Genomic DNA, 26,358 nt, shown 5'->3' on the forward strand with positions numbered 1-26,358 from the left:
AAGTATTGTTCCTATACCTCTCAACCACCGAACACGCGATAAGCGCGGTGCTCGTTCGGGAGGAAGAGAGGGTGCAGAAACCCGTCTATTACATCAGTAAAAGATTACTGGGGGCAGAGTCAAGATATCCATTGATGGAGAAGCTTGCCCTCAGCCTAATCCACTCATCTCGCAAGCTCCGCCCCTACTTTCAGGCACATCCCATCCATGTACTGACAGATCAACCACTTAGGCAAGTCCTGTCTAAGCCAGAGGCGTCAGGTCGGCTCCTTAAATGGGCTGTTGAGCTCGGACAGTCCGAGATCACTTACCATCCAAGAACGACCATTAAGGCACAAGCCTTGGCAGACTTCATAGTGGAGTGCACTGGTATAGCCGACGACGAGGTAATAACCACGGCCCACGAGCTGTGGAAACTCTACGTCGACGGCTCGTCAAATGAAAATGGAGCGGGGGCAGGAGTTATTCTGATCACTCCTGCAGGGAGCAAATTTCACTCTGCTTTAAGATTTGGCTTCAAGGCATCTAATAATGAAGCTGAGTACGAGGCTCTACTCGCGGGACTACGAATAGCAAAAGAGCTCAAGGCCAAAGCCATACATTGCTACAGCGACTCCCAGCTCGTGGTTAATCAAATCTCGGGGGAGTACCAGGCTCGTGGCACAAGAATGGCAGCTTATCTGGAGAAGGCAAAATTCGCATTGGAGTATTTCGAGTTTTATGCAATCGAACAGGTTCCCCGAGAACAAAACTCAAATGCAGATGCCTTAGCTCGGCTCGCCACTTCCGCCGAAAATGAAGAGCTGAATGTTATACCCGTAGAACACCTATCAGCACCCAGCATTACTGAGCCAGACGAGGAAGATGTGTGTATGATTGAAACAGAACTAACCTGGATGAGTCCGATAGTTGATTATCTCGAAAATGGAATTCTTCCAAGAGATCGAAATCAAGCTCGAAGGTTGATGTATCAACTTCCTCGTTACACCATTCTGGATGGAAAGTTATACAGAAGAGGGTACTCCATGCCGCTGCTTAGATGTGTAACTCCTCCCGAGGCTAAGAAGATCATTGAAGAAATTCATGAAGGGTTCTGCGGAGACCATACCGGGGGGCATAGCCTATCCAAGAAGATTATAAGCCAAGGATATTTCTGGCCAACCATAAAAACGGACTCTTTCGAGTACGTGAAAAAGTGCGACAAATGCTAGAGATTCGCCACGATACCCCGAGCTCCACCTTCCGAACTGACCATGTTGACATCCCCATGGCCTTTCGCGGTATGGGGCATCGACCTCATAGGCTCACTCCCAACTGGCAACAGCGGAGTTAAATATGTTGTGGTCGCCGTTGATTACTTCACGAAATGGACGGAGGCTGAACCATTGGCGACCATAACTTCGAAAAAGATCCTTGATTTCGTGGTAAAGAACATCGTATGCCGATATGGAGTACCAAGAAAGATTGTATCTGATAACGGAACCCAGTTCGATTGCGACTTATTCACCAACTTTTGTAACAAGAACGGTATAATAAAGAGTTTTTCATCAGTGGCTCACCCTCAATCGAATGGTCAGGTCGAAGCCGTTAACAAAACTCTCAAGAGCTCTCTAAAGAAAAAGTTAGAAGAGGCAAAGGGACGATGGCCCGAGGAATTGCCTCAAGTCCTTTGGGGATATAGGACTACAGCTCGGACATCAACAGGACATACTCCGTTCTCTCTAGCATACGGCTGCGAGGCGATGTTGCCCATCGACGTCGAAATTCCGACGATCCGAACTTAGATTTACGATCAAAGTTCCAATCATGCTCAGCTCGAAGAAACCCTAGACTTGATCGAAGAAAAAAGAGAAGAGGCTCAGATGAGAAATGCTGCTTACCAGCAACGAACCACGAGATATTTCAATAAGAGGGTTCGAGATCGAAAGTTCGGAGTGGGAGACCTGATTTTGAGACGAGTATTCTTAGCAACCCGAGATCCAGCAGCTGGGGTGCTCGGGCCTGCAAGACTCGATACGACCTCGAACGTGGTGGCCTTGAAACGTTCATGATCTCGAAACACTACAAGAAAAAACAGTATTCATAACACTTAAAAACTGCTATCCGGAACTATTGATAGCACTTCTGAAAATGCTAACATAGCCCCTGTTATTAAAAGTCCAGTCTTTTCTATAACAGTTTTTGAATGTTATGTTCGGTGTTATCTTAAACTATTCAATAACACATTTTAGGTGCTATAATATTCAAATAATAACATTTAGATAGAGTTTTTGGTTATAAATTTAAAGTTTAATCTTGTATTTTTTTCATAACACTTTTCAACTGTTACATTTGATTATTTTGATAACATTTTTAGTTTGTTATATTATATAAACCATAACAATTTTTTACGCTTATAATATGTTTTTAAATCATAACATATAGTAATAAAATTGTTACTTTAGTGTAGATAATATATTTTAAATTATTTTTTGATAAGTATACTTGTATGGTTTTTTTTAATTAAAAGATTTTCATTATTGTATTTTGATAAACAAAATCAAAATTAATCATAAAATGTAATTCTCAATAGATTGATAAACCATAAGTATTACATTAAACAATAACTAATTCGAACCATGAATGCGTCTACTTCATGAGATCTTAGTTCTAACCTAAATTTAAAAGCTTAACATAATAAAGTTTTATAATCTTAAACATTTTTTACTTCAAACTATAGTTTGGATGATGCTATTGTTGCTGCTGCTGTTGCTGATGTTGTAGCTATTCTTCAGCTTGTTGTGCTTGACTGTGAACCCTAGATGGTATACTAGTCCTTCGAGGGAACTTGTTCAAACACTCTGAAAAATAAATAGAGAAAGATAAGCAGCAAATATAAAACTGCATGCTAACAAGAATGAAACTATTCTCATAAGAAATATAATCCAAGGACAACAAGTCTTGGAACCCCTTGTAATCTGGTTTTGGTATCAATAAAGATTCATTCTAGTTATTCAACATACTAGTGTGCATCAGCAATACAAAGACCCACAAACAGATTAATGGTGTATTCAAGAGACCACTGACACTCTTTAACTACAAAATATAACTCACCTTCAAGAAAATATTTTACACTACCCACAACTTCATTTATTCATTTTTTTTTACCTTTTATTGGGTGCCTAACATCTAGCAGAATTTATCAAAAATTTGAGGCTTTCCAAGTCATCATCCTGTAATAACATGAATAATTTAGCTGAAATCAGCATCATTATGAAGTGATAAACCAGATATTTCTAGACAAGTTTAGATCTATTTTGTTCCTTTGTTTACTTTTTAGTTTTAGGATATACACAAATAAGATTTAACAATAAATATATCTTAAACAAAGAAAGAAAAGAATTTAAATGTTATAAATTCTATAGACATAGGTGCATCTGTAATTAAACAAAGAAAACTTACAGTAAAAGTAGTTACAGTTCTTTTGGTGCACAGATCCAGCCTCAAGTCCAGATTCTTTTCATGGAAAGATGTGTCTCTGAGCATGTGACGAGTATAGACATGTTCAATCTAAAAGAATAATTAATTGGAGAAAAACACAAACCTCAGAACTTGATGATGAAGGTTAAATATCATCAACATGTTTTCTTGTTACAAAATCTACTGTGATCAAGTATAGACTACTGTAAACAGAGGTTACACAGATATGGATAGTAAAATAAAACTTACAAAGTTTAACATAAAGCTTCATACGAACTTCATGCAAAGTAATGAACTAACATCAACTGAAAATAAAATAAGTACAACATTAACAAACCTCTTGGTGCACCTCCCTCCTTCAGTAATCTTGCCTCAGCATCCCTGTTAAAACAATATATGCTAGTTAAAAAAAGAAAAAGAAGGAACAATTGATGTTAATCTGCTATAACAAAGTCCAAGAAGATCATTCACAAAAAATCACACCTCAAGACCTCTGCAATTGTTTCATCATCAGGAGATACTTCATGAGCCTTGATAAGATCAGAGACAACATCCTAACAACAAGAATGTCCCCCAATGGTTAGCAGGGCAATTGCATAAACATCCTTCAGAAGACATTTATTATAAGCATTATTTTTTGAAACAATTTTTTTATTATAAGATCAAAACTGATAGATTGAAAATGAGAAAATACAAAAGCAATATTAGATAACAAACAGTCCTCTAGCTTTGGTGCTATTATTATAAATGTCTTGATTATTAATCACAGTTGACTGATATATAGTATAATAGAAAGCAAACGGAAGACAACTCAATACCTCAGAACCTTCTTTTATGCATTCATCAAACTGCTTTGTTTTCAAGTAACAAAAAATGGAAAACTGCCCGTCCTCTAAGTCACACTAATAATTTTTTTAAGCTATAAACGAAACTACTATATAGGATTTGGGCCACAGCTTTGCTGCTCAAATCAACCGACTTGGCATTAGTCCAAAGTATTGAAGCCAAAATTGTGTGTCCCAATACCTAATCAAGGAAATACATATAAAATAATCAACATTCACAGTACTAATCAAGCAGAAAGGGAAAGCACACAACATAGTTCCATGGAAAAAAAACAAAAGTTGATACCTTAAAAAATGCTATAACAACTGAGAAGAAGCTCATAAATGCAGTTGCAAATATGAGAGGCCTTGAGAAGGCAGCTGGCCTTTTAAAGACATGGGTCTGAAAATCAATGCATATTTCAGTACTTGGAATCATTGAAATCTTTTCAATTTAAAAAAAAAATTATTGAAATCTGAAACGCATTACTATTATAATTTACATGATCATAGTAACAAATGGCTAAAATATGCAACTATTTGGTAAAACAGATACCCAAATAAACATTATTCATTCCCTTTCTATTTATATGATACATGTTCCTTTTCATTTACATTCTTAATATCTATGTCATGCATGATTTAGTTATTTTTAGTTTATATCCATACAATAAATGGCATAATGAAAACTTATTTTTATTAAAAGACAATCAGCTTTGGGCACAAGAAATAAGAATGTTTGGATCATGCATAGTATGAGTAGAAAGAGACATCCAAAGTTCAACTTGGCTTGCAACAAGAGGAATAGATATAACATAACCTGCATGTGAAGAAAAAAAGCTAGTTGAACAATCACTGCTCGAACTGCGAGAATGCACATTGCTGCAACTAAATCAAATCTCTTCCATCTCAAAAGGGGCACCTGACATGAAAGGTGTTAAGCTACCAAGTGAGAAACAGATTCTGTAAAGTTTCCACCTTAACCTTTTTTCATTAGGTGACATAAAACTAAGTATATATTTCAAAATATCCACTGATAAGGCATTGTATATGAAAAATTCTGAGATTAGACAAACTCACATTGATTGAATAAGCAGTTCCCAATGCAAAACTGATGAATAGGGCCCAAAATAATGGCCATGACCCAACAATCCATCCAAGGCCAAAACTCTGAAAAATAAAGTGAACCTGCATTGTATGCCGCATTTGAACCTGCATTCTCAAAAAAATAAAAAAAGACATAAGAAAAATCTCACAATTAGCATATTGGAAACTGTTAACAAATTATTCCCATGAACAGAACCTTTTTTTCAAAACCAAAGACAAACATATATCAAAAGCAAAACCTTTTGGAAAAAGTTCATGTTTTCAATCAAGGATAACAGAGGACCTGTTCTATTTGACCTGGTTATAGAAAATAACATCATTGAACTTATGTCCCAGCAGTGGGTTATGTCAAAAATCTAATGATTCTAATCAAAGTTTTTAACCAACTGGAAAACCAGTTGATGCAGCACAAGCACAAATGCCAATGCCCTATAATCAGAGAGAGCAACAAAGCTTACAATAAAGCAAGTTTATACGACCCCGTTTACAATGCAGCAAGGTTGTCCATTAGTTACATTTCAGCATCAACCATTTTTCAACCCCTTTTTTAAAGAATATATATGAACAGTAAACAGAGGAACTCATCCAATTTTATAACATTTTGGCTAAGTAAGATGTGTGAAGGGAGAAACTTAAGTAATTCGATAAAGGTCCTACAAGAAAAAGGGCCTAAGAAAAAAAGACAAATATGATTTCTGTTATACAAGAAAAAGAAAACATAAAAGTGTGTGAAACGATTCAACCACTGAATTTGAACAAAAAATTAAAAAACAAGATAAACTAATAAGAGGGCCTTTCTAATCACATGAAACTAGAACCAAAAATTAGAGAGTTGCACTTAAAATTTACGAACAACAGGGATTTAAAAAGAAACAACACTACTTGTATTCACTTGTACTATTTATATAAAGAAAAAATACAAGGAAGTAGTTACATGATTTATAAGGGCACCAAATTTACCTGATTTCCAGCACAACCAAATCGAATAGATTCGACAGAAGTTTATTAAAAGGATAAGACACTAAGAAAAAGACAAGCTAAAGATAAATAAAGATAAAGCAGTGAAATATTTTAGCTTCAAAGTTACTGAAATCAATTTGATGATGATAAATTCATTCAATCAAATATGTAATGGCACACAACAATGAATCAAACACTAACAAGCTCGTGGGATGTGTGTTTGTCTAAGTTAATTGCTATACAGAATAAACCCTTTTCTTTTTCCAATATGGAACCTATTTTATGTTAAAGTCAAACCAAACTTTCTATGCATGTACATTATATACAACAAGATACCTTAAAGCTGCTTCCTCTGGATATGCTTGATCTCAAAAGGTTTAGAGACTCATCTTCTCCTCTGGATATACAACATGATTATTGTCTTGCAGCTGTTCATGAGGTTCCAAGGGTGAAAAAGATAAGATCTTCATCCTATAGCCATAACAAGAACAAACAGGGCGATTATCAATACAAGAATCAATTTTTTCAGAAAATTGATGAATTACGTTTTTCTGTGACCCAAATATACAGTTAATATCACAATTACATACAAATTTATAGCCTTTATGATATAACCAGACCAGACATGAAAACCCAGGTGAATGAAACCAACCCTCTTTTTTCATAAATTAGAATACATTACTAAATACAGTAATATTCACATCAGCCAACAATCTGTATTATCAAATACAGCAGCCACAAGGAAGATAATGACATTCTACCAAAAGCAATGTCAAGTTAAGAAATTCAATCAATCTTTTATTCTCCTAAAAGAAATACCGTTGAAAAGGGACTGAGAGAGAGACCTAACAGAATCTTGAAAAGGAATGCTTGAAACAGATATGGCTATAGTAATATTAGATATGCCTGAAGCAAATTCAGTCATGAAAAGACAAAACTCCCACCATCAGAACTCGGGACCAAATTGTTTGAAATATAATCTTCTCAACTAAATCACAACCAAACTAACAATGAAAGAAACAGAGTTACCAATCCTAATAACCCAATACCCAACATCAAATTATGTAGTAAACACTCTGAAATAACTATCCGAGCAAACAGTTTCAAATTTTCAATCTCTCCCAAATATAAATAAAGTCCCAAAGCTTTCATTTTTAGCAATACAATGGTTTTATAATTATTATGTGAAGAAAAAGTTCTTTCTCAACCATCAGTGTAGTTCAAAGGAAAGACACCATGACTAGTACTAGTAGTTACTTAAAGGCAATAACAAAAACTGAGAACGCCTAAACATATAGTTCATCATAAATTATGTCAATGGTTTTCCTCACTAACTGTAATTAAGAAACATGTAACAACAAGGAAGAGTACCCTATTATTATGCATTTAGTAATCTATCAAATGTGTTTGATGGTGTTTCAGGGACGAAACCTGAACTCCAATTGTGTCCGTCCTCTGTCTCGCTCTCCGCCAACAAGCCCAGTCCCACACTCAACCCTGCACACTGCCTGACTTGTAATGATGAAATCAGAGACAGAAATCGTCAAGCTCCTGCACCTCCGAGTCCTCGTCACCACCTCCGTCTAGTCTCCCGCGCCAGCCACCTACAGAGAGAAATGTGAAAAATGATGGAGTTGAGAGGTTAGATAGATGTGAGGGAGATAAGGTTGAGAAGAGAAAAGGTACATCGCTGAGAGAAGAAAGTCGAGAGAGAGAGAAAGAATGAGAATAAAGAAATTAAAATATCCCATACTAAGCCTTCGACTACCATGAACCAACCAACAGCAACAAAAATAAGTTGAGAGGAAACATACCAGATCTCGCCTTCGTCGTGTGCTGAGGAGAAGAAGACCCACGCGGCGTCGAACCTGTGACCTCGCCTCTTCCTCCGCCTCCGCCTCCGCCAGGCGCCGTCACCTATTCTTCCAAGAGAGAGTGAAGTGGGGATGGTTTCGAAGCAGGAGGGCGTGAGTAGAAATGAGAGGCCCTGAGGTAGCAAAGAGAGAGAGAGAACCAAAGAAAAGAGGTTGAGAGGAATCAGGAAACGAAGAAAAAGAAGAATAAAGGATAGGAGTGAGAGGAGGAGAGGGTGGCGGCTTAGGGCTTCTCAGATTAGAGAGAATGAGAGTGTTGATTAAAAAAAAAAAAGTAAAGCGCCATTACTAATTCACATGGCGCCAAAAAGTTCCCTCCGAATGTTTTAGAGCTAAGTCAATAATAGCACTTTAAAAAATATGTAATATCTTACCGTAATATTTACACAAAATTCTTGTAGTGAAAGGTAGCTCCCGTGATGCATCTATCCTCAGGAATGACCTCGGGTCATGGGGTCCGAGCCTGACGTACGTACGATCTCGAAGCCATACGACCTCAGGAGATGTCATTAGCTCGAAAGCTGATGAGAAGCCTGGGAGATTAAGGCCTTGGAGATATATGATAATGACTTTGAATATCTATAAGTACAGTCTACAGAGGGCGTGTTCTGCATTTATTATTGTAAATCCCATAAAATCATGAGATATTATTCGATTAGTTATACGTCCCCTGGTCTTCAGGGGACGTTTCCTTTTATATCGGATTGCAAGCATTTAAAGCCATTTATTTTATTTATACAAAAAGAGTAACTACCCAAAATATGTGGGATAGTATTCCGCAACCTTCTCTATAAATAGCGAGGTCATGCACCATTGTAATGGACCGAAATTCTGAACCTTGAGAGAAAACTCTGAAGAATTCATGCTTAAGAATTTTCAGAGATAATCTTGAGTTTAATAACAGAGACTCGTGGACTAGGCAGATTTAACTGCTGAACCACGTAAAAATCGTGTTTTGTGTTGTTATTTTTTAATTGGTCATTACTAGTAATTGTTTACGTGCTCTTCTTTCACTGTTGACGAAAAACGGCGTCAACACTCTATTTATTAATGTTGTAGTTTATTGGAATTTCGCGAGGCTGCATATTATCTCAGATTGCTAATTAGTTGTTTTATTAATTATTTTCACATGTTATTTTTATTTTTTGTTCTATGATGTATTACTTCAATTTAATATATATTTAATCTATTTACACTAATGGTTATCTCACACACATATATATATATATAATATATCTATGAGTAATGATATGTGTACCCAAAATTTATATCAAAATATTACATATAGTGATGTTACAATTTAGTATAACCAATCACATTTATTAAAATTAAGATCTACTCATTTAAAAAATAGTGATACATTGATGTGTGTAATATTTTGGTGCATATTTTAAGTCTATATTATTACCGATCTATCTATACATGAATCTTCTCTTTGCGTGAGAACTGTTGAGGATGATATCCTCTCCTCTCCTACGTACTTTGAAGCATATCTCAAGTTATCACTACTTGAGTGATGCATTGCCTTGGATAGAGACATTGTTTATTAATCATATTAACGTCAAAAGGCATATTTAATTTAACTATACTACTACTTCTGGTTTTATTGAGTTTGCTGATGGTCACAATATTAGTATTTCATAACATATTATGTTTCAAATTAGAATATAATTAAAAGTAGTGGGACAAAAATTCTAGAGAAACATCTTTATAGGTGAAAAGATTATTGAAAGTAGAAAGGAAACATTAATAAAGCAAAATTAGTAATGACAAAAATTTATACGAGAGATGGAAATCAAATAGATAAGAGTTCTAGAGAGCTAAGGTTTGAGAAAAGCATTAAACAAATTCCTTGATGGAAAAAAAAAGAGAGAAAGATCTCCAAATTATTATTTTTTAATGGAAAGTTTTGAAACAAGAATAAAAAAATTAGAAATTAAAACGTTCATCAATACCAAAATAGTGCACGGCTACAGATGCACTATTTAAATTATTCAAAAAATAATATAAGTTTGTTTTAATTCCCTAAGAAATGATATGTTTGAAATGTACATTTTCATTATAACTTTGTTTAAATTGTTCAGAAAATAGTTTACATTATGTATATATTCTAGACTTTAGTTGTAATTATTAAAAAAAGAATTGTATATTTTTTAATTTTATATTATTGAGATAAAAATGTTATTTTTCAAAATATAAAAATATTTTTCTTACCCAAATAAAATTAATACACCTTAAAATTCATTTAGTATATATAATATATATATAATAAGATTATTATCAATTGAGCTATTGTATGGTTAATTTTATGTTGCTTTTTCAATTTTGTTGTTGAAGGGTTGATGTTTAGTAAAATATTATATTTTTTTGTAGTTATGAAATTTTTTATTTTATTTTTGAATATTTTAGTTAGTAAAATTGTTGAAAAAGAAATTCGTAAAAAGGTAATGTGCATTTATGGAAAAACCCTTAAGAAAATATCTTAATGCATGTTAAAATGAATCAATTAAAAATGACTGCATTGTTTTTATATAAATTCCTCATCAAAATATTTTCTATGAGATAATTAATTAATCAGAGATTAATCATTACGAGTTAGCAAAAACCCTTATACAATAAAAGAATTAAACCGGACAATTTTTATTAAAAATAAAAATCGATGTTTCGTTACAAGTAGGGAGAAAGTTTTATATTTTTTAAAGTTATTTTACATTTTGATTAATTTTTGCAAAATAACACTTAATACTTCAAATATTTTGTCCAAAATTTTCATATAACTCATCAAAATATTTACACAGTTATTATTTTATAAAAAATTATTAAAACTAAACCCAAATAACTTTAAAAAAATGGTTTATACATTTTTGAACCCTGTATTTTTTCCCATTACCCGTTTGGATATTGTGGTTTGACAAATTATTTTTTGAACCATATGTTTTGTGAAATAGTTAAAATAGAACCTTAAACTTTATTTTGATCAATGCTTTCTCAATTAAAATTATAAATAATTTAACAAACTAACAATTCTAAATAAAAATAAAATGATTCTGCTTAAAAACTGTGTTATTATATTTAATTTTTTCTTTATCAAAATTAAGTTTAGGGTTCTATTTTAATAATTTTACAAAACATAATATCCAAAAAGTAATTTGTCAAAACACGAAATTCAAACAGATAATGAAAAAAAACAATAAATCTAAAAAAAAATATAAACCCTAAAAAAAATATCAATTTTACCGATTACTATAAAAAAAAAATTATGTTGAAAATTCACGAAAACCAACTATCAATATTTAAGAAAAACGGAGATATAAAAATCACATTACTCTTAATAAATATCCTTACAAAAAAATCTTTAAAGGGCTTGATTGGTTCGGTGTTAAAAAACAATGTATTTGGATAGTTAAATTAATTTAAAAATATTTATTTTGAAAATAATATTTTCACTTTTTAAAATTTTGATTGGTTAGTCATTTTATATTTAAAATGATGTGGGCCTCCTGAAATCTAAAAAAATTATAGGTAATGATAAAATATCGTCTTCAATTTTTACGTGTAAAAGCATACTCATTTTTTAAAATTTATTTTGGATTTAATTTTTAAAATAATCTACCAATCAAGAATTATGTGAGATCCAAAATCATAAAATTGTATTTGAATGACAAACCAATCACCCCCGAAGAAATCATTTGTTTTTCAAGTAATGTCACTTCCTCTGCCTATTTCTTGGACAGAGCAGCGAAGTATGCTTCTTCCTTAAGCTAACTCTACTTGTCTTACTTGTCTCACTCTCAATAAATACTCTTCTCTGTCTCAAGAATCCCTCTCTACTTTAGCCCTAGCCTTCAATCCTTCCGAGTGTTTGGCGTATATTCTGGTTAAAGAAAGAGAATATTTCAGCAGCAGCAACAAATAAAGGTTGAACGAAGATACCCTCTTTTTTTCTTTTTTCTTTTATTACTATATTTTGTTAAAATTTACTTCTGGAATCCATTTATTTTTTCTTGATACGTAATACATATATAAATAAATAGTTTTATTATTGTATTATAATATATAAATAGTTGTATTTTTTGTTTTTGTTACAGTCCAATCCACTTTGTTCGTTTTGAACAACTCATGGCTGAAAGGGACATAATAAAGAAACGTGGTCATTCAGCGAGAGAAAGAGGTGAAACGACATCAATTACTGAGGACATAATTTCAAAACTACCTGATGCAGTTATCGTTCATATCTTGTCGTTTCTCCCTACTTTGGATGTCGTTCGGTCATGTGTTCTTTCAAAGCGTTGGGAATTCATGTGGTATTCAGTCCCCAAGCTCTTTTTCTCTGATTCTAGTACCACTGCTTCTGATTTTCACAAGTTCCACAATTATGTCGACAATTGCTTGGAACACCGCAAGAAAGGCATGCATTTTATAGTTGATTCAGCCACAGCTAGTTTTAAGCTTCAAATGGGTTTCTACCGAAGAAGCAAGGCTGGCTGCCTAGACAAATGGTTAGGTTTTGCAGTTGAGAATAGAGTGAAGGAATTGAGTCTTAACTTGGTGCCAGAAAAAGGTAAGCACTACAAGTATTACTACTACTGCTTACCTAAATCAGTAGTCAACTTAAGATATTTGACCATTTTGGAATTGAGTGGACTCGAGTTGGGTTACTCGTTTAGTTTTCCGTCCTTGAAATCATTGTCCTTGAAAGATGTTGGGCTTGCATATAATGTGAAAAATGATGTGCTGTCCAAGTCTTTGTTGGATTGCCCTTCTCTTGAGAAATTGCTGTTAAGTTCATGTCATAAGTTTAGTACTCATCATCCGCTCCGGATACAAAGTTCAAGCCTCAAGTTGATGGAAATTAAATCCAATGCATCTCTTCAAGTTGAAGCCATAAATCTTGAATCTTTGGTACTAGATTTGGTTTGCTTTGGGGAAATAAATATCTCTGCATGTAAGGCCATTAGAAATCTTTCACTAATTAATTGTGAATGGGGTAAAACAGACCAGTCATATCTCGTTTCAAATCTTCCTCACCTTGAGAATTTGACTTTGGATACTAAGTATTATAAGTCGGGGTTGGAGCGCCTTAAAATCTCGAGTCAACACTTAAAAAGTTTCAAGTTGAGTAATGGGATCTATGAGAGAGATATGATCAAGGATGTCACAATTAAATTAACTCCAAAATTAACTTCATTTTGTTATGAAGGTAATATGAATTGTAACATATCACTGGAGTCACCCAATTTGTTGAACGGAAAATTTGTAATTAAAGATTATCCTCCCAACTATGACACAAATTGGTTTATCAATATGATCAATTTTTTTCTGAATCTCAACTGCTCTTGGAATATTGTGACGCTGCATGTTTTCTCAGATGAGGTATGTCCATTACTTATCTTCTACATTTTGTCTTTATTTATCTTAATGTGATTATGATGTCTCATTTTATTTCATGTTATTATTCTATATACCATACATTGATATATTTATGTTTCTTAAATTTGTATAAATGCAAAGGCTCTCATCATGCCGGACAATTGTAAAAGGATATGCCATTCTCCTCTACTTAATTGGAAGCATGTCAGAGTTATTACCCGCACTCGCTACACACTGAGAAAATCAGACTTGAGAGATGTCTTGATGTGGATCTCACCCTCTTTAAAAACATTATCTATTAATGGAGAGGGCATATTCTAGTTGCCTTACAATATTATCATAACTGATGCTATATTTTTAGTCTTTTTGAGCTTGTATATACTATTTTAGTAGCTTAGTACTAATGGAATTTGCTACTTTCATTTTGCCTAGTTGGTTTGTTTTGAGAACTTATCAGGGGTGGTAGAAGTTAATGTTATCCCCTTGTTCTAATGTATTTTGGAGGGTAACTATATCACTTTGCTCTGATGTATTTTGGAGGCTCTCTTTGTTTTTCGAGACCCCTTGTTTTAAATGAAGTTCGAAGTTAACCACCAAAAAGTTAAATTAAATATTTTTCTTATTTTCTTGTCGTTTATTGGAATTTCGTAAGGCTGCATATTAGCTCAGGTTGCCAATCAGTTGTTTTATTAATTATTTTCATTTTTCATTCTATCATGTGCTACTTTAATTAAATATCACTAAGAGCATGGCTACGCTAAATACAAAATTTAATATTTTATTTAATTAATATAACTTTTAATTAAAAATAATAAAAGAAAAATAAGGCAATGTTGCCAAAAGTGGGCAAAGTTGTCAAAATTTTAAGTTGAATATACATTTTTTGTTGACTTTAGGATCCACCTTTACACAAGCAACCTTTTCGGCCACTCCAATTAATGATGCTCTAATTGGTTGGCTCACATGTGTTGAAAACTTTATGCGTTTTCTTTAATCTACGCATGAATCTCGTCTTGAGTTAAAATTCTTGAGGAAGATATGTCGTTCTTTCCTACTTACTTTGAAGCATCTCAAGTTATCACAACTTGAGTTAAGTGATGTATTGTTCTGGTATACACATTCGATAGAGACATAATTTATTAATGGTATTAACGCCAAAGGCATAATTTTAATTAACTGTACTACTTTTGGCTTTATTAAGTTTACTAAAGGCTACAATATTAGAAATTTTTTAACATAATATATTTAAGGAATACATCTATAAACAATATCTTTATAGGTAAAAAGATTATTGAAAGTGAAAAAGGAAAAAATATTGAAGAAATATTAGTCTTTCCAACGATATATCCATTTTTTTAATGGATCTGCAGCCCCCATAAACTAAATCATGCTAATGAACATACTCAAAAGCAATTGTTTGTCTTTGCACCTGTGCTTTGTGATCAGCTGTGGAAAGCAAAAAAATAAGGCTTACCATTCTGGTGTCTCTACTGACCCTCAAAAAATCCTCACAAAGGTGGCTAGTCGGACTACTGAATTTTATGAGGTGCAAACTAAGCATATCTTCTTGTGTTGAGCCAGCTTCTAGAAGCTATAGTGGCTGTAATGAAGCCGTTGGTTAGTTAGGCAGTTATAGAATTTGTTAAGTTTGTTTCTAACTTATTGTGCGATGGCTGTTGTGAGTCGTTTCTTGTAACATCTGCTATAAATAAAGAGCCCACCTCCCTGTTTATTATGAGAGTACTTTTCTCACCACAGTTTTCACTTTCTTGCTTTGATCTTCACTTCTTGGCCGAGAAGAGTTCGAGTTTTCTTTGATGCAACTTTGAAAGATGTAAATGGTAAGATGGGTGTGGTGGCCAGGGGTTATGCAGAATGTATTGCTGGCTTAGCCACTCACTCTTTTCACGCCATCACCCCTTCGGAGGCTGAATCTACAGGTTTATTGTTTGCTTTGAATATTTGCCTGGCAAAAGTATGTTCATTTTACAGTTTGCCTTTCCGCGCAACGATTGCTAACCAGAAAGCTACAAATTGAACTCTCACTCGTATCTTCAGGGAAGTGTTCTGCCTTGTTAAAGCCTTAAATGCTCCTCTGCAATGGCCTAATAAAACTACAAACACTAGTGCTTATGTTTTAGCTTTTCGAGCTTTCTTGGTCAGAAAGTTTGGTGTATTTTAATTTTGGGATGTGGATCTATTTTTGGTCACCACTTACTTGTTGACTTTTTTTTTTGCTGGAATTAGCCCATTTAAAACAGGGGCCAAATTCATTAATAAGAGGGAACAATACAGAAGCAGACATTCTTGAGTGAGATTGGACACCAACCTTAAGAGAGAACCTGCTGAACTAGAACAGCACAGCAATGCAGACTCGGAATAACAGATGTAAAATCTTTTATTCGCATATTTGACAATATTGATAAAATTAATTAAATAAGTATTTTCGAAAAATAGGTAGTTTCTGTTTTGTTGAAATGTGTCTTTTTATAATCAGATTATTATATATATGTTAATAAAATAAATATATAATTTCCTATAAAAGAATATGTTTTCTTGAAATGGAAATTATTGGTAATTATTTTTATGTTTTGATCTGATTTATTTGTCCAGAAATCGTGTACAGCTTGCAGTGATAATGTAGATATTGTTTCCTTATTTATTTAAAGAAACTGGGTTGAAAAACTGTCCAGGTTCAATGAATCTGTTTGAACGGATTGCCATTCTGTTTGAACAGATTCTGACTTTCCTGTTTTGGACGATTTTTCCATTTATTGGCTGATTGGTTTCTGATTTGTTTTCCACGACCTAAAGGGATTCTAAAATGTATATAATCATCCTTAGGTCGCTGGTTTTTGATCATCTCTGTTGCTGTATTATTTTCCAAATATTTTTCAAGTTTTAGAGAGATTTTTTATTATGTGAAGAACTTGAGTCCAGCAAGTTCTTAGTGGTTTATTACAGTGTACTTCTGTATGGTTTTCTTTGTGTTAATTGTGCAGGTTGAACACACTTGGACATTGGTCATCAAGCTTCGGGAGAAGTCTTGTTCGTAAGTCACTTTTCGGGAGGAAAAGTGCAAGTGTTATGATTTGAAGGGAGTTCAAGATCTTCGCACTTCAGAAATTTGATTAGGAGTTTAGATTACAACAGTTGCAACAAATTCAAAAGGGAGTCTTTATTTGTATAAGTCAATTTGGTTTTGTAATCATTTAGATATTCTTCTAATAAATTTCATTCTCTGGGCGTGGCCTCGTGGACTAGTAGCAATCTGCAAAGATTGCTGATACCACATAAAAATTCGTGTGTTCTTTACTTTAAGTTCGTTTTTATCTTCTGGTCACAAACTGTTTAAACATATCTGGTTTCTGTTCAAACAGTCTTTGTGTCTGTTTAAACATTTCTGTAACAGTTCAACAATTAATTATTTTATTTGAATAATTAAGTTGGTAATCTTATAAAAACGGAATTTCAATAGATAAACAACTAAAGCAGACCAACAAACTACCAAACTAGCATAGTAACAAGCTACTAAGTCAAAAATAGCAAATGCCACTACTTTAGCAAACACTGGACCGAGCAATTATGAAGACTCAAGGTGGGTGGCAAGCCTTGTAGTCATTGAAAATTTCTGCATTCCAGGTGGTCCAATCCAACTCCCCTACCAACTGAAATCTGTGAGCAAATCTGGCTACATTGTGTGCAACAAAGTTTACCCTTACTTCCTGACAATTATGCAAAGATTACACAATCTATGGAACTCAAAGAGAAAGCAAAAGACAAAGAAATGAGGAGAGAAAGCAAAAGACAGAGATGAGGAGAGAAAGGGAGGAGCTAAGTATACTGTAAAAGAAGAGCAAATGTTCTCCTACCATAAAAATAATCTCTCAAGCCTTATAAAAAGAAAAAGATAATAAAATAACATAAAAGACTAAAATAACCTTAAGATAATAACTCTAACACTTCCCACTCTTTGAAACAAGCGGTTCAATTGAGGAATTCAGTCCAACAGTTTTGTAACACCATTTCTTGACAAGGGCCTTTAGCATTGATTGTGTTGACTGCCCTGCAACTATTGCTATGGAATATATAATAATCGGTCATTGATTCTACAACCGTTTAGCAACTAAAACCAATGCCTTTGCTTCCGCCAGATTCGGATCCGTTTGAGGAATTTGGGCAGCAACCACCTTTATAATCTTCCCCTCATGATTTCTTCCCACCATTGCAATGGTAGAACTTTTGGACCCAGTTGCAATGTCTGTTGTATATCATGTCCACCCGGGAGGTGGGGGTTCCATCGCCTTTGGATTCACATCTTCTTTTTGAACGACGACTGCCCACTCGCACTGGTTCTTTCGGAAAGAACCAGTTGCAAAGCACCTGGAAGTGTTGAGGAGTTTCTCCATGCAACACTTTATTCCTCTCCTTCCATATAATGTCGACCAATTGAAACATTAAGGGTGAACTCATTGAATTCTAGGTCTTTGGTTCTGTGGTTGTCTTCCTTAAAGTAGTTGAACCATTCTTCCCAATTATCTACCCTTACATTTTTTTGTTTTCAAGCCGCACACATTAATGAACCACAACCTAGAGACCGTAGGAAAAGTCCAAAACAAATAAGTAGAGTTTTCCAATGGACTAGCACACATCAAGAATGTATATATTTAATACACTTAAAGATGCATATCTAGTCATATTATAATATAACTCATGTAATCTGATACATATATATATCACATAAACACATATTTCATAATTAAATCACATATATTCAAATAATTCTTCTTATTAGATAATTTGGAAAGTTACACATATGTCTTATTTAATAGTCACATCATCACTCAACAATTGGTACCAAATGGATGCAATAAAATATATATAGATTTGATATTATTACTGTAAAAAATATATATTATATTCAAGTATAATTATTAGCAAAACCTTAATATTTTTTGGCAAATTTCTCATACTAAAATGACATATTTCTTTTTATTCAATTTTTTTTTACATATTCCCCATAATTAAGTTTTTAAAACACATTATATGGTCAAAGTTAACATAATATTGTTTTTCTTCAAAATTTGTTAAACCATTTTCATAATAATTTTTTTAATTACTAAATGTCTCTATATAAATGGAAGAATTTTTAATGGTTACGTCACCATTAAAGATGTGCAGAATATATCTAATCCAATTACAATCGACCGATACAATTATAACCGACCGCCAAAAAATGGATATCCAATTACTATTGGATTAGATCAGATGTAATTTTTAAAAATCTAAATTGGATCGGTCGGTTGTTGGGTGGGGGTCCAACATCCTATAAAAATTGACCGAACTGATCCAATAATCATCCAATTACATATATGCTTCTAATTTAGATGAATTTGTGTTGTATGCTTCTAAATTATTATAACTAAATAGTGTTTTCATTTGGATGAGTAATTTGTGTGTTTTATAATTGAAATATACATGAAAATTAGATTTAAAAAGACTCTAAATGATTGGATGGATCTGATCCAATAAATAACCAGGGGATGCATCCAATGGATGGAACCGATCCAATCCAATTATCCATTGGATCAGATTAGATCGATTGACTCAATTCAATTGGATTGGATTGGTTGTAAAAATCCAACATCCAATGGATAATTGGATTGGATTAAATGAGCTTAAATCCATTGAATGTGATCCAATGAACACCCCTAGTCACCATAGTTGTTATATTTTTAGTAACCTTTTATAGAAAATTTTAATAACTCATCAATATATAAATTTCCTTTTTTTAGATTTTTAATTTTGGAATTTAAATGAATTTCCAAATTAAAAATTAAATTAATTATTTATTACAATAGTCGTTATAAGATTCTAATATGAAAGATACATAATTAATGTTGTTCTACCCTCAAAATTAGCACGGATTTAATCACTCAGCTAGGGGTACATTTGACAGATGAATGTATGGAAAAAGCAGGTGAGTAGAACATCTAGCTAATGATGATGTGAGTAGCTCGAGTCAGGACTTGACAGTATGACATTCATGTAATTATCAAGTCGCCTCTCATGATGATGGTCCAGTTCGAGACATGTAATGGTCAAATTCCCTTTAGGGCGCTCCGAACTTAATCCGAACTAAGGTTCAGATTCTCTTCAATCCTCAGCTCGATGAATATGTTTAGCTCGTGGAAACCTGATCATGACGCATACTGATGGATCCCGAGAGACTCGGAGGCACTTTATACGCTCATTATTGTCAATGTTGTATTGCACATTTATTGTCCGAGATAACAGGAGTATACTCTGTTAGGCAATTGTATCCCTATGTAAATGAGAATTATATTTATTAAATGTTTACCCTATATATTTATGCCTACGGTTACCCCTGTCCAGGAAATTTCATTATAAATACAAGGGATAATTGACAGGAAAGGAGACTGCTTTTTGTAATATTGAAATTCTGCAGAAATTGTGAAAGAGTAATAATATTGTGTCGTGGACTAGGTGGATTTTAACCTCGTAAAATCGTGTGTGTGAGAAATTGTTCATATAAGTTCATTGCAGTTTACAAATAAGCACTAATATCCTTATTAGATTTATAAATCTACTGTTGGTGAAAAATCGCGTAAAAAAATATTAATACTTTTATAAGTAAAGTTTATATGGAGAATTCAGGCGTCCCTCACAGGACTGAGTCCTTCATGTAGGGCCCAGATTTTTGCCAAGTGTCAAATTTATATTTGTATTAAAATGTTGACTTTTTAGTATTTTGACTTGGTATAACCGGTTGTGTTTTTTTAGTTGGCACTGTTTAAATAAGTGGGGGTAGAAGCCTAATTTTAGGTCCAATAAATAGTACAGTTAATGGTTTTATAGTAAATTTAGGTAAGAGTTGGGACTTATTTACGATTGTGGATACGTAACTATTTGACTACTACTAAGTAACTATTATAATTGACTTAGATAAATGTATAATAAAATAAGGTAACAAAAACGAAAGTTTTTTTATTTTTTTATGCAGTATAAGAAACGAATATAATGTGGTGGCAAGTTTTTAATATTAATAATAATTTTTTTTAAATGTATTAATTATTGAATGACACACCACATTACCTTTTAGTAGTTAATTTTTGCATGGGCTTTTTATTTTGCATGAATATTGAGCATATTGGTATATGTATTAGCCACGTAAGAAGTTACACATATGGGGTATTTCAGTATTTTTGCACACCCAAAGCCTTCAGATTAAATCCAACAGTTGAACACAAAAAATGCACACATCCAACGACTCACATTTAGTGAATGACTAAATCCTCCCAATGGAACTGTGGGACTTTAGAAGTGCCCAATTTATATATATATATATATTAAAATTCTAATTTATATAATAAACAGATATTAAGGCTTTTTTTTCTTAAAAAAATATTCTTATATGCCTATTTTCGTTTCTCTCTACAATATAAGTGAGTGAGAAAGTTTTGTTGATGTTCTCTATAAAATTTGATTCTTTCGTATTATGAATCCAAAAATATCTTATTATTATTTGTAGTTTTTCGATATATTATTTTACAAAACTATATTAGTCATGATAAATGGTGCTATTCAATTATGGTCTAACAATCTAACTTACATGATCAATTTTTATTCAACAACTTGCAATATACCACGTCCAAATATAAATTATTATCTAGATAAAAAGTATTTTTGTAGATCTACAAAGAAATTATTTCACTTAAAAAATAAAAAGTATTAAGTATTAATGTATATCAAATTATTATAATGTAAATATTTTTTTAAAAGGATTTATATGTTAAAAGTTTTAGATTACGAACACAAGTATAAAAACATAAACAATTATGAATTGTAATTGAAACTTTGATTAATTTTTTTTAATTTTTAGAAAATAATAAATAATAATAATAAATTTTATTTTTCAAATAAGATCAACTTTAATAAACATTCTTTTTAAGCAAATAAAATATTTTGAGTAAATATTATGCAATAAGGTAGTATTAGGTTATTGGTCATCAATTAATGTTTATAAATTTTTTTTACTCAATTATTAAATTAATCACCACCATTCAATAATGATCGAACGATTAAAAAAAAATTGACCATCAATCGTTATAAATTGGCGTAACTATTAAGTACTAACCCATTATATAGTACATTTAGTTCTTTTGAATTTTAACTAAACTTACTTGATATTCTCATTTTTTTTAAATAGGAGATTATTTAAGGGTTTATATTTTTTTGGACTATGTGTTTTGTCTCATTATATGTTTGTATTCTATGTTTTGTAAAATAGTTAAAATAGACTCCTAAACTCAATTTTGATGAATAAAAAATTGATTTGACAACACTGTTGTCAAGCAAAATGATTATATTTTTATTATGAATTATTTATTTGGTAATGTTCTAGACCATTTTACAATCAGAGAGGGTTCAAAAAATAATTTGTCAAAACACGGGGTCCAATGTAGAGTCCAAGAACTTTACTTAGCTAAATGTTAGTAGTATTATAGTATGTTTAGTGTTATCTTTGTTACTTTGGATTTGTGGTTCAGACCGGGAGTTATTTGGACACTCATAGTAGTACTTATAGATTTTCTAAGTTTAATCTATAGTTTAAGAATATTAAGTATAACCTAAGGTTTGATTAATGTGACTGATATTAAGGATTATATTTACTATATTATAAGGTTTAGACATCAACCAATAGGATTTTAAGCACATGTTTTGAATGGTAATTAAGGATTAAGTATTTTTGAGGATTAAATTAAATAAGGGTAAAGTTTGAATGTTATAGGGTCAGTCAGCAGCTTTGAGTACGTTGAGGGCTTAGTCAAGGCTGTTTACTCCATTCAAACTTAGCTAAAAATGTGTAAATTCGTGTTTAAATATTCAGCGTATGCCGATATATCGCAGCTATAGGGGGCGATATATCGCAGCACGTAGATACGGAAAACACGAATCGATGCACGGTCGCCTCGGGAACAAAGGTCCAGGCGATATATCGCCTATAGGGGGCGATATATCGCCTCCACCAGCATGTTTTCAAATACTTTTGAATTCTTTTCCTTTCAGCCATTCAAACTCCTTCAACATTCCAGCATCTTCTGAACGAGTCTTCAGCCTCTGCTGAACGATTATTCAAATGATTTTCACCTAAAAAGCCATTATTTTTATTCAAGTAAAATCAAGATATTTTCATTCCCAAACTCTATAAATAGGACCTAGTACCCAGCCATTATTCACCATTTGCTCTAAGTTCAGAAGCTGCTAGTGTTAAGTGAGTGTGAGAGGGTAAACACTTGGTTTGGGGAAAAACTATAAGCTTAAACATCATAAGCTTATCAAACACTTTGGGAAGTGAGTTCTATAGTATTTCGGTGAAGGTTAGATTGATCTTGCAATCTTTGAGGTAAACCCAAAACTCTAGTTCCTTTCTGTATTTTATGTTATTTCCTTTCTCAAAACCTTCTACTCAGTCCCCTAACCTTATTCTTATTTTGGTTAGGGAATCCAAGCTCTTAAGCATATAAGTTGGTAAGTATGTTTTTTTATGGTTTAGTCTTTCCATCTCTTTCATTTCATTTCCTTTCTTAGACTCACTCTTTCTTATGGTTTTAGGAGTGTTCCAAAAGTCCCAACTCAGTCCATAATCCCGGTAACTTTGGTAAGGAAAATAGGCTAGAATCAACATGTTATGTGCTTATGTTATCTATATGTTTTATGTTATTAAAAGTGTTATGATATGTATATGTGTATGTTTGTAGGCTTGGGCATATGACCCATATGACTAACAAGACCCCAAATGGGTTATGGGCATATGACCTACTTAGCTAGTAGGACCCCACTAATCCCATGGGCATATGCTTGTTTAGTCTATGGGACCCCAAGTAATAATGGCCATTATAATAAGTGTATGTTATATGTATTATGTTAAGTCTTTATGTTTTCTTATGAAATTATGTATATGACTTTGTGTTAGATTTTTCCTTGCTGGGCATTAGGCTCATTCCTTTCTGTTTATGTGCAGGAAATAAGCTTTAGAGGCGGAAAGATTCGTGACGCTTAGAGGATGTGTATCGATGGTGAATGGAGTCAAGGGGCCGAGCGTTATTCGATTCGAGGATGTAGTCTCATTTTACTTTTTTATGGTTTTAGATGTATTTTCCGCATTTTCTATGTAACTCTTTTTACTTTAAGTTATTTTTGTTTTAAAGACAATGGGTACCCATATCCTACTTATTTTATGAAAGTAACCTTTGTTTCCACAAGTTTCAATAAAATTATGGTATTTCCGCAAAAATGTAAGTTTTATGTATAGATTCGTTAATGGTCCAAATAGTCTAGATTAGTGGGTCATTACATCCAAACAGATAATGAGATAAAACAATGGTCCAAAAAGATATAAATTCATTATTTAATAGAATAAATTTAATTATTAAAAAAATAACTCAAATCTAGATGTGATTTGTTCGTTAAAGATAAATAATAACGACAAAAAAAGGGTGCTTTTCTGGTGCAATCTTTACTTTAGGTGTATTAGTGTACCTTTCTTATTTTCGGTACCTGGATGATTTTTGGCACAATTTTTTTATGATCATGTTTATTTAGAGCATTTGGAAATATTCAAGAAATTCAAAATAATTTACCGGGTTAGAAATAGAGTTCAAACATGTTACTTTTCATGTGCTTTGTTGTTTGAACTCTGTTTTCAGCACGCTAAATCATTCATAATTTTTTTAAAAATTTATAGATACTCTAAATAACTATAATATACACATACCTTGAAAATTATCCAAATATGGGTGCCCAGGATCCAAACCAATCCAATTACTCCAAAACAATCCAAATTAATCGTATTATAGAAAATGGGTTATCCAACTATAATTGGATTGAATTGGATTTGAAAAGTTGGATGTTAATTTGGATTTGATTGGTTATTGGATGACATTTTAAAAATCCAATTAGGAACCGATCAAACCCAACCTTTATAATATATATTGTATTAATAGAATTTACTCGTTTGATACCTTATGTTTTTGCAAAGTATCGTTTTGGTACCATCTTTTTTCAATAATGTTCATATGGTGCCCTGTATTTTAAAATTATACATATTTGGTACCCTAGACTCATATTTGATAGATAAAATTTTGTCAATATGACCAAATTGCCATTAGTTATATATAATTAAGTAAATGAATTTAAATTTTGAACTCATATAATTGAAAGCAGTTTGATTAAAATGATATAATTTTATTAATTAAATTTGAGTTTATGGTACAAAATATGTATGCTTTTAAAATAAAGGGTGCGAAATATGTACGATTTTAAAATATAGGGTGCCAAATATGTACGATTTCAAAATATAGGGTACAAGATGAGTATTATTGTAAACAAAAGGTATCAAAATGATATTTTACAAAAACACAGGTACCAAATTGTTACCTACCCTTATATTAAATATAAATATATTTAATTATAAAAGTTTATATTGGTTGTCATATAGTATATCTTATTATGTAAATACATCATGTTAATGATACAGGGGCCGTTTGGTATGCTTGAATATGGAGACGAGAATGAGAATTTGAACACTTTCCCATGTTTGGTACTAGGTTTGAGTTTTTCTAACCTGGAAAACTGTACTCTAGGGGTTTTAACTTTTCCTTATTTTGGATTCAAGTGAAACCCGTCTCACAGTTGATTTTCATATACCCAAGAATGTGAAACACTTCAAAATTATTATTATTTATTTTAAAAAAAAATGTTAAACCAATAATTTTTTAGTTAAAACATAAAATAATAGATCTAAAACTCAAACACAATCAAAACTTAAATATACCTCAACCTTGATCCTGAAGAAAAACCCTAGATCCTTAAATGCTTGCTTGTAGGTTTTTGACAATAAGAAAGATAGCCTTGGTCGTGTGGCCTCTTTGGGTACTAGGGTTTCAAAGATATGAATCCTTAAATGCCTGCTTGTAGGGTTTTGACAATAAGAAAGATAGCCTTGGTCGTGTGACCTCTTTGGGTACTAGGGTTTCAAAGATATGAAGAGGTGATGGTGATGATGATTTCGACCTTAGGGTTTGTGTTTTGATGGTGGTGCACGACAACAATAGGGAGAGAGAGAGAGTGTGCATGAGGGTCTCAAGAAGAGCAAGAGTGAATGAAAAAAATGAGAAAGAATAGACTCTATTTATAGGCTCTCAAAAATCATAATTTCATTTTAACTATAATCCAAATTTAAATATAAATAAAATAAAATCCTAACATCTATAGAAAATATCTCTAAATTATCTTATTAATATTTTTATTAAATAATTGAAGAATAATCTAACATCAAACTACCTACGAAAAATATCTCAACCTCTAACTACCTAAATTTCGTAACTCTAGACCCACCTATAGTAAAATCAACATAACTAAATCTGTAGGAGTCTGGTTTAGATAATCTTTATACCGTTGGAAAGCTAATTCAATTATCTATAACGTTTTAGAAATACTATTTTTCCAAAATCATAACATAAATGGGTTAAAAATAGGTCCGAAGTTACAGTTCCTTAAAGTTACGAAAACACTATTTAATTATCTAAATAACAACCTAATCCACAAATATCCTAACTAACCATAAAATAAAAAACTCTAATTATCTAGGCTGATTTTGAATTTACTAAGCCCAAAATCTTATTGGGCTTTAGGGCTTTATGTAGACTCGATCCATAACAATTCTTAATAATACCATAATT

The 26,358-nt window shown here is 32.4% G+C and overlaps 1 protein-coding gene and 1 long non-coding RNA gene across 2 annotated transcripts; one reads left to right on the plus strand and one right to left on the minus strand.

Moving 5' to 3' along the window:
• Nucleotides 1–4,603: 4,603 nt before the first annotated feature.
• LOC133793868 (uncharacterized) lies at nt 4,604–5,847 on the minus strand. Its single transcript, XR_009874999.1, has 3 exons — nt 5,364–5,847; nt 5,104–5,205; nt 4,604–4,686 (listed from the first exon to the last, which is right to left on the minus strand). It is a non-coding gene; the product is annotated as an uncharacterized LOC133793868 (long non-coding RNA).
• A 6,496-nt stretch (nt 5,848–12,343) lies between these two features.
• Nucleotides 12,344–14,295, plus strand: LOC133795594 (putative F-box/LRR-repeat protein At4g15060). The gene is made up of 2 exons (XM_062233048.1): nt 12,344–13,597; nt 13,736–14,295. The coding sequence occupies exons 1-2, from the start codon at nt 12,344–12,346 to the stop codon at nt 13,913–13,915; spliced, it is 1,434 nt and encodes a 477-aa protein (XP_062089032.1). The 3' UTR covers nt 13,916–14,295.
• Nucleotides 14,296–26,358: the final 12,063 nt, after the last annotated feature.

Source organism: Humulus lupulus, chromosome 8, assembly GCF_963169125.1.
Source record: "Humulus lupulus chromosome 8, drHumLupu1.1, whole genome shotgun sequence".
Lineage (NCBI taxonomy): Eukaryota > Viridiplantae > Streptophyta > Magnoliopsida > Rosales > Cannabaceae > Humulus > Humulus lupulus.

Coding starts and splice junctions, on each gene's coding strand:
- LOC133795594 (XM_062233048.1), top strand. CDS start 12,344: ATGGCTGAAAGGGACATAATAAAGAAACGTGGTCATTCAGCGAGAGAA. Junction 13,598..13,735: donor TGCATGTTTTCTCAGATGAG/GTATGTCCATTA, acceptor ATAAATGCAAAG/GCTCTCATCATGCCGGACAA.